This window comes from Trifolium pratense, linkage group LG3 (assembly GCF_020283565.1).
Source record: "Trifolium pratense cultivar HEN17-A07 linkage group LG3, ARS_RC_1.1, whole genome shotgun sequence".
Taxonomy (NCBI): Eukaryota; Viridiplantae; Streptophyta; class Magnoliopsida; order Fabales; family Fabaceae; genus Trifolium; species Trifolium pratense.
Window position 1 is genome coordinate 36,060,821 of NC_060061.1, and position 14,836 is coordinate 36,075,656.

The 14,836-nt window shown below is 35.0% G+C and overlaps 2 protein-coding genes across 4 annotated transcripts; one reads left to right on the forward strand and one right to left on the reverse strand.

Moving 5' to 3' along the window:
• Nucleotides 1-474: 474 nt before the first annotated feature.
• On the reverse strand, nucleotides 475-2,857 carry LOC123917976 (cation/H(+) antiporter 4-like). The gene is made up of 2 exons (XM_045969897.1): nucleotides 1,868-2,857; nucleotides 475-1,680 (listed from the first exon to the last, which is right to left on the reverse strand). Exons 1-2 carry the CDS (start codon nucleotides 2,840-2,842, stop codon nucleotides 574-576), a joined length of 2,082 nt encoding a protein of 693 aa, XP_045825853.1. The 5' UTR covers nucleotides 2,843-2,857; the 3' UTR covers nucleotides 475-573.
• Nucleotides 2,858-5,869: 3,012 nt separating this feature from the next.
• On the forward strand, nucleotides 5,870-13,473 carry LOC123917977 (chaperone protein ClpC, chloroplastic). 3 transcript variants are annotated; one of them, XM_045969899.1, is made up of 10 exons: nucleotides 5,870-6,253; nucleotides 7,155-7,730; nucleotides 7,820-7,935; nucleotides 8,043-8,165; nucleotides 8,256-8,441; nucleotides 9,313-9,528; nucleotides 10,061-10,278; nucleotides 11,171-11,246; nucleotides 11,324-11,413; nucleotides 11,881-13,473. In XM_045969899.1, the coding sequence occupies exons 2-10, from the start codon at nucleotides 7,172-7,174 to the stop codon at nucleotides 13,057-13,059; spliced, it is 2,763 nt and encodes a 920-aa protein (XP_045825855.1). In that variant the 5' UTR covers nucleotides 5,870-6,253; nucleotides 7,155-7,171; the 3' UTR covers nucleotides 13,060-13,473. The 3 variants fall into 3 exon arrangements, with proteins under 3 accessions (XP_045825855.1, XP_045825856.1, XP_045825854.1); XM_045969900.1 differs by having other exon boundaries at nucleotides 5,870-6,248; XM_045969898.1 differs by lacking the exon at nucleotides 5,870-6,253 and adding an exon at nucleotides 6,267-6,515.
• Nucleotides 13,474-14,836: the final 1,363 nt, after the last annotated feature.

The following is a 14,836-nucleotide window of genomic DNA, read 5'->3' on the forward strand; positions in this document are numbered from 1 at the left end:
TTCTTGGTATTCATTTTTTAGAATTTAATTAAATGATTCATTTATAATAATAATTGTGAAAAAATAGCTTCTAAAACAAAATAGAAAATAAAATCACCAAACAACTTTAGCTTTATTTTAAAGTTCTTCTTTTTAACTTTAAGTTTAAAGTAGCTTTTATTGCAAAAAAAAACTAGGCCAAACGGTACCTACACACCCCCTCATGCCCAGCACTATTGGGCTTGGTGCGTTGATATAAACGGTAGGTGGCCCGATAACGGAAACCTGGTAACAGGTGGCCCAACAAATCGTGGAGAGGCTCTGATACCATTTTAGAAATGAGTATTGGGCCTAACTCAACCTTACAAAACCGGCTTGTAAGGTGAGAATTGCCTCTAGTATATAAACACTTAGTCAGATCATCTCTCAACCGATGTGAGACTCTTAACATTGCAAGACCCAAAAGTAAGTGCGGCACATATAAGATTTTCAAAATTGCATCGAAGTATAAAATTAGAGAAATTAGACAGCAAGTCAACACAACAAAAAACACCCTAAATTTTAATGTAATTAACCAAGACAAGATACATAAAACTACATGCATATTTGTTGTTGTTGCTGCACAACTAAAACAGAAGCTTTACAATCAAGATCAGATGAAGCCAAAATATCTCCAACAGGACCTAACTCAGGAAACTCACTCCATTCTTGAAGCCCATATGTCTGTGGAGATTTGATTCCATGTCTTCTCCCAACTATAATAAAATCATGTTCTTCTCCCATTTGTCTAAGAACATCAATTGTTTGTGATCCACCCTCAACTTCAATTACTTCATATGCTACATTTCCCAATCCAGAGTGTGATATCTTACTATCTTTTAACATTGCTATATCCAACCTTGTTTCCAAATTTTCCATGTCCTCTGAAGTTCTCTTCTTGTCTACAATGTGATATATCACAAGCTCAACATTAGGGTCTTGCGCTGCCCGATTCGCCAAACATAATGCCTCTCTATCATCTCTTCCACCTAAAAATACTAAAGCTAATCGAAATAATGAATCCGTTTGACGAATACCACGAGTCACTAGGATTCCAACTGAGCATGGAGATCTTTCCAAGACTGAGCAGTTTAAAGACCTTATATTCTTGTCTTCATATTCAAGCTTACCATCACTAAACCATTTTTTATGAAAAGGAAGGATTATAATTGATGAAAGTTTGTCAAATGCTAAGTGACAAACATCTTCATGCATCAAATTAAGTGGAGATATGGCAGTGTAAGGGTTTATTATTGCTGCACCTAGTTTATCATGTTCATATAGTTTGAGATTAAGAACAACATTATCAGAGTAAGAGTCATGTAAGTTTAAAGCAACAACTTTTTTCTTCTTGTGAGAAATGAAAATAGGTGAGGATCTTCCAACTAACTCGATTAAATGCAACGCGTCTACGGTGATAGGACGTTCGGCTATAGGGTGACATAGATCGATTACTTCCGTAATAGGAGTTACATGATGTTGTTTATGAATGACAACTAGTATCTTCCATTCTGAGTTGTGTTTCAAACTGAATAAGTTCCTCTTTTCGTAGCCAGCATATTTTCTTGAAGGATCATACAAACGTTTTACCAGCAAATGAGTTATGCAGATTGAAACCATGATTATCAGTATAATCACACAATGTGTATGGGAAAGGATATCCTGCAATCACAAGTATATATTTGATTAGTAATTTTAAAAGCAATACAAAAATAAAATTAGTTTTGTTATATTATAAAGGTTTGGATTGGATTCGCTCTGCGGAAAAATCACACAGTAGCTAATCTCGGTCGTTGATTTGAGATCTGAAGACTCAGATATGTTACAGCGGAGAGATTTTAGTACTTACATTTCTATCCAATGCAGTAGAGTACATGGTTACTTGCACAACACCTTTGCAGTTCAAAAGCAAGGAAAGAGTGATAGCATCCTTTGGAGGCATGTTGAAAAAGAGTGAACATATAAAACATGCTACCATTCTGACAAAATAACCCAAAAATAGAACATACAAAAATACATCAAGTGTCGATGTTGATGATGAATTCCAAAAGCCATATTCTACTTTCATTGTACTAGTAGTCATAAAAATTGGCAAAAACAATTTTAGGCCTAACAAATGAATTCTTTTAATCAATGTAGATCCTAATGGAGGTCCTTCTGGTGTAGCCAATCCAAAAATAAACGGTAAAAAGACAGGTCCTCTTTCTAGGTATCCTGAAAACCAACACAAACTAAATAGAATCCCAATAACAATGTTGACATAAATATCCTTAACTTCTTTTCCTTCAGGAGTGTGTTCAACAACCCAAAACATTGCGGGACGATAGATGAACAGAACGAAGATAGCTATGCCGAATAAAGATCCTAATCTCATGCCAAATGAAATATGATCACTCGAACTCACCATAGTTGAGGATATAGTTATAAAAATGTTACTCAATAGGTCACCAATCAAAGAAACAGATAATGCTAATCGTCCAAGTTCGGAGTTTAGAAGTTTAAGGTCATTTAAAAGAGCAACAACCACGGCGAATGAAGTTGTATTGTGTCCTATCATTATTATATTTCCTTCAAGGGGACTGTTGCTAAAAGCATCCATACCCTTTACATTTCGGGTAGCAAAACCAAATATAATAGGGCTTACTAACCCGAAAAACATAATCACCCATGCTTTTCTTCCCGTTCTCATGATCGTGCAAAAATCCATTTTTATACCTGTTTCAAATAGGAATAACACATAACCAAGTGCTGTTATTGATGCAAGTGTATCTTGACTTCCATAAGGAAACAACTTCCTCTTGTAGTCCTCAAATACCGGCACCATTGGTCCTAAAATTAGCCCAGCCTGAATACAAATTAAATTTCTCAGGCTCATGCATGATCACAAATATATAATTTTTGGCTCGTATATGATCAATCAATCACAATTAAGGTCTATTAAACCAAATTTAAATTTAAAAATATATGTAATTACATAAATGATGAATGTAACGAGAGTTTGCATCATGAATACATCACAAACCTTTCTATAATTGGCTAGTTAAACCTTTGACCCGTCATGCTTTCTAAATAAAAAACATGACGTTTTCATGAAATTTCACAAACGAAACATTCGTGATGTATTACGAGTTTGGTAGAACCATGCATCTTGTTATATAGAACTAAAACAATATTTAATTACTATATGTTAATATTCCTACTAATTAACCTATGACATATATAAGAACTATAAGGTAATTAAATAGTTACCATCATTTGTGAAAAGAGGATGGGTAAACCCAACTTCTTGAGAGGAAAATTTAAAAGTCTTGTTGTGATATAAATTAGAACAACTTGAAGAAGGAACATTGGTAAAGAGCACTTGAATGGAGTCCTGTGGGATTTATGTACACCCCATATGCCATCAGAGAGAATATTGGGTGGGGTGGTAATGCAAACTTTATAAAGTGTATTAAGATTCATATTGGTGGCCACATCTACACTATTTAAAATTTCAATTGATGAAAATAATGTTTCGTTTACATTTACTATCCCCATTATGGCTCCAACTTAAAATCTTCACAAGGAGAAAAGCAATATAATTAAAGAGAAAGATGAATGAATAATTGATATTATATAAGTATAGTACAAATGAAGAATATAATTAAAGATGTATAACAACTTGACAATTAGTTAGTAACAAGAATAGGTGAAGTTTGTTGTCATAATGTTGTGCTTTCATTGATTAGGAAGGCAATGAAACTAATAAGGCTAATTTGAGTATGACACAGTTCATAAAATGCAGACCCAATTCTAATTTTAGCAAAGTAAAATAAAAAATATATATTTTTAAGAGAAAAGTTGTAAATGTTAGCTAGAAAAGAGAAATTAAGGTGATCTAATGATCTATCCCCATTCCCATGGGGATATATACTTCTATTAAGGCTATTATTTAGCTGGTCAAAAATATAAGAAGGTTAGCAAAAAAAGCAAGAAAATGAAATCATAGTCTTTTATTATTAACGTTATTAATAGATTGCTCATTTTAGTTTTTTAAGTTTTAAATTGGTCCTTTTAATTTTTTTAAGTACCAAATTGATCCTTTTAACTTTGAAACAAAATACACCATTACCCTTTTAATGACCCTGTCTTACAAAAAGTACTTATATAGTCGTTATCCTTTAACAACTGTTATTGCTACCAGCATCACTTGATCATTTGGATAACTACGAACACTTAGTAAGTATTGTACCATTATAATACGCATTTAAAAAACATCCATTAAGCTCAATGAACGATATGCATTTTAGGCACAACTTTTAAATACACATATAGATTCTCTCATCTAACGGTCAAGTAAGAATTTTTGTAACAGTGATGTAAATGTTTTTCTAATGCTCACGTAAACACACAAATGTTACATCACTCGGTAAACAGCCACATGAGGATTTTTGTAAAGAATAATCATAAAAAGGATAACAGTGTAATCTATTATTACAAAGTTAAAAGGATCAATATGTTATAAACGTTAAACTTAAAGACCTCAAATACATTTGACCTATTCTTTTCTATGTGAAATAGTCTAATGACTAGACTTGGACACTTTAAACGTAAAGAAGTGAATAATATAGAATAAAAAACCCTCAGCCTCTTTAATGATTTCCCTTCCAGCTACTGTTAAGATGTGAGTTGACCTGAACATGAATTTTATAAGTAAGAGGCAATCCTCACCTTACAAACTGGTACCTTACAAACTGGTTTTGTAGGGATGAGTTATGCTCAATTCTCAATTCTAAGATGGTATCAGAGTCTCTCTAAAATTCGTTGGGTCACCCACCATTTATATCCATGCACCAAGCCCAACAGTGCTGGACATCATAAATGTGTGTTAAGAAGTATGACATCGAATATGAGTTGGCGAACATAAGTTTATAAATCCCCACCTCACCTAATGCACCACTCCGAATTGTAAGAGCTACAAACTAAGCTAGCAAATAGCAATCAATGTATCTACAATTTTATTAAACTAAAATTATGTACAAGTTATTATCTCCCTGATGATATGAATATGTGATGATTAGAAGGCAATTGGTGGAGACATGAACATAAAAGCATCTTTGGCAATCACAATTAGACAGAGTTTAGAGTGGGCATTGTGATTTTTTGACGAGTAATGTGGAAGCTAGGATGAAAATGCAAAATAGACGAAAAATAGGACTAATAAAACATACTATAGAGGAGTAGTAAAATTGAAAGCATGTCTTACTCGTTGTAGCGTGTGTGTGTGTTTGGTATCCACCCTTTGAATTTGAATACATACATACAGACGAATGAATGAATGAATCATAAAACGACGGAAATGAAGGACAAAGCGGTATCGTCTACGCCTTCTCTACAGCGATGTATGTATACAAACATATTTTCATTTATTCAACTACCTTACATTACTTTGCTACTACTATTTTCTTTTTCCTTTCACTAATTAATTCTGTAAATTAATTAATTTCGGTAATCACGTAGGAAAATGATAAATTTTAATATGGACCACTTCATCAAGTGGTTCATGGTAGACCAGTCATGAATAACATTATAACAAATACGAATTTTACAAAATTCATCGTTGGAATGAAAATTTATATCATATAGATCATCCACAGAAAAATTTAGAAAAATTGAAAATCATTTGATACGTTATTCAAATACATCAAGATTAACGGTTTATTAAATAATGTAAATTTTGATGGGTCTCAATAACATAAAATGATTTTCAAAAAAATTTAAAAAATTTATGGATGATCTATACGATATAAACTTTCAATCCAACAGTGAATTTCGTAAAATTCATATTCGGTAGATAACTAGCTTAAGAAAATGACGAATCTGGTGGGACCATGAGTGAAATGCAATAAGAGCCGGCTACGTGTCACGTATTCAGACACAACCTCGAATGAATCGACGTATCAAATGAAATTGGATGGATGGACTATATAAACAGATATAAATGATTCAGTGGGAGAGGGTACAGGAAAGCCCCGATAGACCATCAGAAGATAAATAGATAGATATTCTTAATTTATTTATATCTATAGACACTGAGTCCATTTGCCACCACAATTTTATTCCTTTCTCCTCTTCGATCCCACTATCTCATTGTATTATTAATTATTTTATTAATTTATCGTATAAACTTCTTCTTCTTCTTCCTTATCACCACCTCCTTCAATCGTGTTGTTATCTTATCCCTTTTCCCGGTCAGGTTCATACAATTTACTCTTTTACTTCCCTTTTCCATGCTTTCTTAACTCTAAACAAACAAATTCAATTATTGCTTGCTGTTGCTCATTCATTAATTCTACTTTTTTTTTTTTAATAATTATCTATGTTTCACAATTTTCTTAGCTCTTACTATGTTAATATTGTTTCTAAATCGAGTTTCATCAAACTAAATCCCTTTCTATTCTGTATGATTTTTGTTGGTTAGGTTTTACTTAAAACAAGAATTAGGAGGAGTTTGGCAAGTTAAGCAGCATAATTAACAATTATTTACTTGCACTCAACTTCCTCTCACTTAATATATCTTACCTTATCTTTTTATGTGACTCAAGTATCTTATCTTATCTTATTATCAATTAATTAAAAGAATGTTTAAAGGGCTTATTTCAAGTAACTCTTCATTCCTCTTTTAGATTAATATATAATAATTAACTTACCTTCTATACACATTTGTTTCAATTTCATTGCTTTATAGCTTAGGAGGAGTCATTTCAAAACTAACTCTGATTCTTCGCACGGTGTTGTTTTTTCAAACTTTGAATTTTCTTGTGTTGGTCCTTAATCCTTATTATAAGAAAATGATTGCTTTTTAGGTTCATAGAATGTTTGATGTATCTGGTTCATGATATGGACTAGATACATCAAACATTCTATGAACCTAAAAAGCAATTTTTTTTTCATATAATAAGGACCTGAGGGAGTATTAGTTTGCATGCTCTGAAAAATCTTTTATGTTCATTGTATTACTATTTTGACTATTTTCTGAATCATGAATATGTTCTCTATGAGGAAGGGTTTTTTGAAAGATTTATCTCGCAAGCTTATGAACTCTATTGCTTCAAGAGTAATGATTGTTGGCTAATATGTTTTATTAATAAATGCAGCCGGCTAATCAGGAATCATGGCTAGGGTTTTGGCTCAGTCGATTAATGTTCCTGGCCTAGTGGCTGGGCACAGTCAACATAAGGGATCTGGAAAATCGAAACGATCAGTCAAAATGATGTCTACTCTGCGAACAAGCGGATTAAGAATGCCGGTTTTCTCAGGACTTCGTCCTATCAATCGTTTGGATACTATGCTGAGACCTGGAATAGATTTTCACACCAAGGTAGCAATGGCAATTTCTTCACGGCGGGCAAGGGCTAAGAGATTCATACCTAGAGCCATGTTTGAGCGTTTCACGGAGAAAGCAATCAAAGTGATAATGCTAGCTCAGGAGGAAGCAAGACGTCTTGGTCACAATTTTGTTGGAACTGAGCAGATTCTATTGGGTCTTATTGGTGAAGGCACTGGTATTGCTGCCAAGGTTTTAAAATCTATGGGAATCAACCTTAAAGATGCACGTGTGGAAGTGGAGAAGATAATTGGAAGGGGTAGTGGATTTGTTGCTGTTGAGATTCCGTTTACTCCCCGTGCAAAGCGTGTATTGGAACTTTCCCTCGAGGAAGCTCGCCAACTTGGTATGCATTTGCTTCTGGGAATAAAAATTATATTCAATTGTAAGTCTTAGCTTGTTAAAACTCTGATTCTTACACCATAAACATTTCAGGTCACAATTATATTGGATCAGAGCACTTACTTCTGGGTCTTCTTCGAGAGGGTGAGGGTGTAGCAGCACGTGTTCTTGAAAACCTGGGTGCTGATCCTACTAATATTCGCACACAGGCTAGTATATTATGCTTTCCTTTTTTTTTTACCACATATTAATGTTTACATTAACTATTTTTTCCTTCATTTTCCTTAATCTGATCGTTTCTTTGGAATGGGCATAGGTTATTCGCATGGTGGGTGAGAGTGCCGACAGTGTTACTGCTACTGTTGGCTCAGGAAGTAGCAACAATAAAATGCCAACTTTGGAGGAGTATGGAACCAATTTGACCAAGCTAGCAGAAGAGGTAATGAAAGTTCCTAGTTTCCTTCATGACAGATGGTGGATGATACTACTCGGTGCATAAAAGCTAAAATGTTTCTCATCTGTCCCTCAGGGAAAGTTGGATCCTGTTGTGGGAAGGCAGCCACAAATTGAACGTGTCACCCAAATTTTAGGCCGTCGCACCAAAAATAATCCTTGTCTTATAGGAGAACCTGGTGTCGGTAAGACAGCAATTGCTGAAGGTCTTGCTCAGAGGATTGCAAATGGTGATGTACCTGAAACAATCGAGGGAAAAAAGGTTAATAGAAAGAAATCATCTAACCTTTACCGTCATTAAATTGGCATTCTATTTAAATGATTTGTTATTCTATATTTGAGTACCATTACTTTTTGGATGTGTTCAAGTAATTATGAAAATATCCTTTGTTTTTTTCTCTATGCACGTAATTTTACAAGTTAAAAAAGCATTTTATGGCACATTGGATAATCATGCCAGTATTCAGGAAGTGCTGTTTCGTTTCAGTTATATGGTTTCATTATGAATTTCATAGTGTAGGCTAGGTATTATTATTTTTTTAATTGCTGGATTTGTGGGAGTGTAATGTGATTTTGATGAGTTCGGAATAAAGTCAATACTTTCTTTGCTCAATTGTATTTGACATACGACAGTCTGTTTTGGGTATGTTTATCTTTACTCTTTAGACCATTTTTTTTTTGTTGACAATTTTACTCTTTAGACTATTAATCATTGACAAGTAGGTATTGAGGTTTCTTTCAATCATTTTAATTATGTTTTCGAAGTTATGGCTATAGAAAATCAATGATTAACTTCATTGTTGTTTCAAGGAGTCATATATGTTAATTGAGTTCTTAACTACTGATAACTTTTCCATTATATTTGTTGTTGACACATCCCTTTATGAAGACCCCTTTAGGCTTGAAGTGCATTAATGTGCTGATTTATTTTTACTATAATCTGAAATTCAAATATTATTTAGAAACATGATGTTGTCAAGGGTCAATGTCCTCACAAGTTGGCAAAGGAGGCTTTGATCCCATGTTATATTAAACTATTCCAACATCCTAAACTGTTATTTGAAGGCATGTGATAGTGAATGATTTTATATATCCAACATTTTCTTATAATATGCTTTGTTCACATGAACTAGGTTATAACCCTCGACATGGGTCTGCTTGTAGCTGGAACCAAATACCGTGGTGAGTTTGAGGAGAGGTTGAAGAAACTGATGGAAGAAATCAGACAAAGTGATGAGATAATACTTTTTATCGACGAAGTGCACACTCTAATTGGAGCAGGAGCAGCTGAAGGTGCTATTGATGCTGCTAACATACTAAAACCAGCTCTTGCAAGAGGTGAACTACAGGTAGTAATTTCCTCAAAGCGTTTGAAATGGATTTATTGCTTATTGATTTTGTCCTTGAAGTCATTGTGGTATATCCAGGAGGATGAATAAATTGTTTTTAGTTGTTGGATTACATTAGCACCACTCTTGAACCATTTCATAGGAAAAAGTTCTGACCTTCTCTGGTCATAAAGTTTCTATAGCAATTCCACATCATCCAAAAAGAATATATGATCCGTCTTCTGATTGTTCAGTGTGGCCACAAGTTCTTTCTAACTTGCTGGCTTGTAGTCAGAATTAAATAATATCTGCTCAGTATCAAATTAATAGTGGAATTTTTAATCTAAAAATTCAAGTGTTGACATTTCCTACTGTTTCAGTCTTGGTCAATAATGGAATACCAAAGGGTCAATTTAGACACATTTTGAAGTGCCTCATGTCCACATTATGCTTGTAGCTGGAACCAAATTGTAAATTAATCAATTTGATGAAATTCGCTCTGCGGTTTATAGGGAGGTTGTCCTAAACAATGTTAACTTAAATTTCACTACAGTGTATTGGAGCCACAACATTGGACGAATACAGGAAGCACATTGAAAAAGACCCAGCTTTGGAGAGACGATTTCAGCCAGTTAAAGTACCAGAACCAACTGTCGATGAAACCATACAAATACTGAAAGGACTTAGAGAACGTTATGAGATTCACCACAAGCTTCGCTATACTGATGAGGCTCTTGTAGCTGCTGCACAACTTTCGTATCAGTATATCAGGTTTGTCATGATTTGTCTATTCGCTATTCTGTTCGTTTTCCATGTCATTTATGCTGGTATAGATAATATTTCAATATTGCGTGTCTAACTGGAAGATTTCCTTTAGTAAAAATAAAACCCGGAAGATTTCCATTGAAAAGTGATGTTCGACTTCTTGAATTTAGTTGTCTTCCTCTGTGAATCTCTTGACATTATTTACATTAGAAATTTAGAATCTATAAAGCATGGATACTCTAAAATCGGAAGTACTAGTATTGTGTGTATTGGTACTGATATGTTTATGATATGCAATTATGCATAAGGTCTATTGTTGAGTTTGTATTTCTATTTTTAATTTTCCTGGCATATACATTTGTGGTGTGACTTTGCCTTGTCTAGCAGCTTAACCATCTAAACTACGATAACTTGATATTTTATTTATTTTAAAAAATTTAAAACAACTATGTAGCAATACACCTGGATGTTTAGCATAGCTCTTTGGCAAAAATGAGATATAGTTTGATATGGGCAGTGAAAATATATGCATTACAAATATCTTTATGTATTAAACTGAACGTTTTTATTACAATTACAAATATCTTTTTTTTTTTTTTTGTATATTGTGATCATTGCTTGTCAATATATTTTACACGTGAAGTGGTCAACTTCTCTTGACACATACATCTATGTAAAATATGTTTTGTGTTGATGTATTTAGTTCCGAATAATGCCTTTAAATTTTAAGAATTTCCCATATGCATGTCATGCTGCCCTAATATCATACTCCATATAAGCATATGGACTGGGGTTGAGATTCTAATATAGCCGTTTGATTAATATCCATGTTAATCAAAATACTCATCCAATCCTTACAAAGTGATTCCTGGCGTATAATAATGTTTGTTCCCTGCAGTGATCGATTTTTGCCTGACAAAGCTATAGATTTGATTGATGAAGCTGGTTCACGAGTCCGTCTTCGACATGCACAGGTATATTGTTTGTCTACCCTTTAACTAGCAGTTCTAGCTTCTATTATTTAGCTAATTGGGCTATTATGTGCTTCCAGTTGCCAGAAGAGGCAAAAGAACTTGACAAGGAGGTCAGGAAAATTGTTAAGGAGAAAGAGGAATTTGTTCGCAACCAAGACTTTGAAAAGGTAACTTCTTTCACTGAAGATCTACTTTGTTCAATTTTTAGAGTTTAATTTATATACACTGTCGGTGTAAAAAAAATTATAGTACATCCAATGATGTGTTGACACGTCATATAACGAGTTAAAAACATATGACTTGTCATGCTCATTAAATGGTGTGTCAACACATCAGTGGATGCATGTGCAAAACTTTTATACATTGACAGTGTATATCCATCAAACATTTTCAAGAAGATTGTCAACTACCTTTACTCGATGAGATAATGTTGTTTGTCTATGAAAAATAATACTTGTGCTCCGGTAAATATAAGAACGGCTGAAATTTTATAGTAGGCCTAGAATGATCTCTACTTCTAGTTCTTTGAGTTCATAGAACACTTCAGTGTTATCCCTGTGATTTATTCCTGATTCGAATGTGCAATGTTTTGGACAATAATTTGTGACCTGATGACACATGAATTTCTGAATAGGCCGGAGAACTACGTGATAAAGAAATGGATCTTAAGGCGCAGATCTCAGCACTTATAGAGAAAGGCAAGGAGATGAGCAAAGCAGAGACTGAGGCAGGAGATGAAGGTCCTCTTGTGACTGAAGTTGACATTCAACATATTGTGTCCTCCTGGACGGGCATTCCTGTTGATAAAGTCTCAGCAGATGAATCTGATCGCCTCCTCAAGATGGAAGATACTTTACACAAGCGAATCATTGGTCAGGATGAAGCAGTGGAAGCCATTAGTCGGGCTATCCGCCGAGCCCGGGTTGGATTGAAGAACCCTAATCGTCCAATTGCCAGCTTCATCTTTTCTGGTCCAACTGGTGTGGGGAAGTCTGAATTGGCTAAAGCATTGGCTGCATATTACTTTGGCTCTGAAGAAGCCATGATTCGTCTTGACATGAGTGAATTTATGGAAAGGCACACTGTCTCCAAACTTATTGGTTCGCCTCCTGGATATGTTGGTTACACTGAAGGCGGTCAATTGACTGAAGCAGTTCGGCGTCGTCCTTACACTGTTATACTCTTTGATGAGATCGAGAAAGCCCATCCTGATGTATTCAACATGATGCTTCAGATTCTTGAAGATGGAAGACTAACAGACAGTAAGGGCAGAACTGTGGATTTCAAGAACACACTACTTATAATGACATCAAATGTTGGAAGCAGTGTTATTGAGAAAGGAGGCCGCCGGTTTGGATTCGATCTGGATTACGATGAGAAAGATAGCAGTTATAATAGAATCAAGAGTTTGGTGACTGAGGAGCTAAAACAATACTTCAGGCCAGAGTTTTTAAATAGGTTGGATGAAATGATTGTTTTCAGGCAACTCACAAAATTAGAGGTGAAGGAAATAGCAGACATAATGCTCAAGGAAGTGTTTGAGAGACTGAAGATCAAAGAGATTGAACTTCAAGTAACAGAAAGATTTAGGGACAGGGTGGTTGACGAAGGTTATAATCCTAGTTACGGAGCTAGGCCTCTAAGAAGAGCCATAATGCGTCTTTTGGAGGATAGCATGGCTGAGAAGATGCTCGCCAGAGAGATCAAGGAGGGAGACTCTGTCATAGTGGATGTTGATTCTGACGGTAATGTGATTGTTCTCAACGGTACCAGCGGTGCTCAGGAGTCATTACCAGAGGCCCTTCCTATATAATGTGGTTACCTTTTCTATGATGTATGTATGTACTTTATTTATTTAAAGCATAGTCATAGTCACGTTTTCCCTTAGCAGCCTAGCAAATCAAGTTGAGAAAAGGGGATTACATTACACGAACTGGTGGGAATAGGGGGAAACCAAAAAAGGTGTGGGAATGATGAAAACAATTTGTGTATTGGACGCGTTCATCTTCATCCATGGCTGTTTCATCGGAAGCTGGAATGCCTTTTTATGCTTTCTCTGATAGACTATGTAATGTAACATCCCAACATTGTTGTATAGTATTGCTATGGCGTATTTATTGCTAGACATGTAATGACAAATACTTGTATGACAGCCACAGATTCGGGGTAATTTAGATCTTAAATATGTCACCCAATGTAAAGGGGGGTTACATGTTTTTCAGGTTCATCTCATGGTTGTATTCCTAGTTTATGGAGTGACACTGTAGATGTTGGTTTTCCACGTAAACTTCCAATGATAGGGAAGATTTTTTATCAGACATCTCAACCCTCATTAGTAGAGTAAATAGCAATTTAATAAACTTTTTAAAGTAAATAGCAATACTGAATGAATAAACCTTAAATTGCAAGCGTAAAAGTTCTAGTCCTATTTTGGTGCGAAGAAATGAGTATGTGTATGTTTGATTCTGCAATGTAAAACTTGATTTTTGTTAACTGAGTTAAATGAAAGGTGGTTTGCATTTTATGCATTCACGTAAAAGTAATTTTTGTGAATTCGTGTTTGGATTAGATCAAAATTGTGAGTGTATCATTACCAAAAGTAGTTTTAAAATGTATATAAAAAATTGGAAAAAGTACTAACCAATCTCGCAGTTCTAAAAGTCTTTGTAACGAGATAGAAAATATTCAAAGGAGCTTTTTATGAGGAGATACCGACCAATCTCGCAGACCTCATCTGGTGGGATGGGACGTTTGTTGTCTTCCAAAGAAAGAGGGTGGCCTAGGCATTAAGCGACGAAATTTTCCCATCTCACCCACTCACTTTCTCGCCTACTCCCCTAGCGCGCAAAAAATTCGGAAAATACGTTCCGAACTGTTTTTCTAGTGTAAAATTTACACTATAAAAAATTCGAAAAACGTTTTCCGAATTGCTAGGGGGTAGGGGAGAAAGTGAGTGGGTGGGATGAGAAAATTTCTTAAGCAACCTCATCATATGAATGAGGCTTTTTTAATGAAGATGCTTTGGAATCTCATCACCAAATCAGATGACCTCTGGTGCAAAGTTCTTTATAGCAAGTATGGAAGGAACAAAGACCTTAGGGTAACCATAAACTCTCAACCTTATGACTCTCCTTGGTGGAAAGCTTTAACAAGTATTCGGGAGAGATTTCAACAGAATATTGTGTGGAAGTTGGGTAATGGTAACATTATTAATTTTTGGCTAGATAAATGGACTCCCAGTGGAACTTCTCTTATCTTCATTACTAATCAAACTATTATCGACACGACTCTCTCTGTGAGGGATGTGGTAACCCCCTCAGGAGATTGAGATTATAATTTTCTTACTTCTAGCTTACCGTCTACCTTTGCTTTTCAGGGTCTCGCTATCCCCGTGCCTAAGGACGCCGATGGACAAGACAATATTGGTTGGGGAGGAACCAGCGTGAGGGGGATTGGAAGACCTATGACTCTCTAAACACTATAGCTCAACCCATTGAGGGGGATTGAAAGGCCTTGTGGAGCTGGAAAGGCCCTCGTCGAATTCAATCTTTTATGTGGATGGCAGCTCATGAACGTCTTCTCACTAGGCA

What these genes read in the sequence shown, in the direction of transcription:
- LOC123917976 (XM_045969897.1), bottom strand. Translation starts at nt 2,842, where the DNA reads ATGGTGCCGGTATTTGAGGACTACAAGAGGAAGTTGTTTCCTTATGGA. An exon ending in CTACTGCATTGGATAGAAAT is followed by an intron (nt 1,681 to 1,867) that starts GTAAGTACTAAA and finishes TTGTGATTGCAG; the next exon opens with GATATCCTTTCCCATACACA.
- LOC123917977 (XM_045969899.1), top strand. Translation starts at nt 7,172, where the DNA reads ATGGCTAGGGTTTTGGCTCAGTCGATTAATGTTCCTGGCCTAGTGGCT. An exon ending in CTACTAATATTCGCACACAG is followed by an intron (nt 7,936 to 8,042) that starts GCTAGTATATTA and finishes GAATGGGCATAG; the next exon opens with GTTATTCGCATGGTGGGTGA. An exon ending in AAACAATCGAGGGAAAAAAG is followed by an intron (nt 8,442 to 9,312) that starts GTTAATAGAAAG and finishes CACATGAACTAG; the next exon opens with GTTATAACCCTCGACATGGG.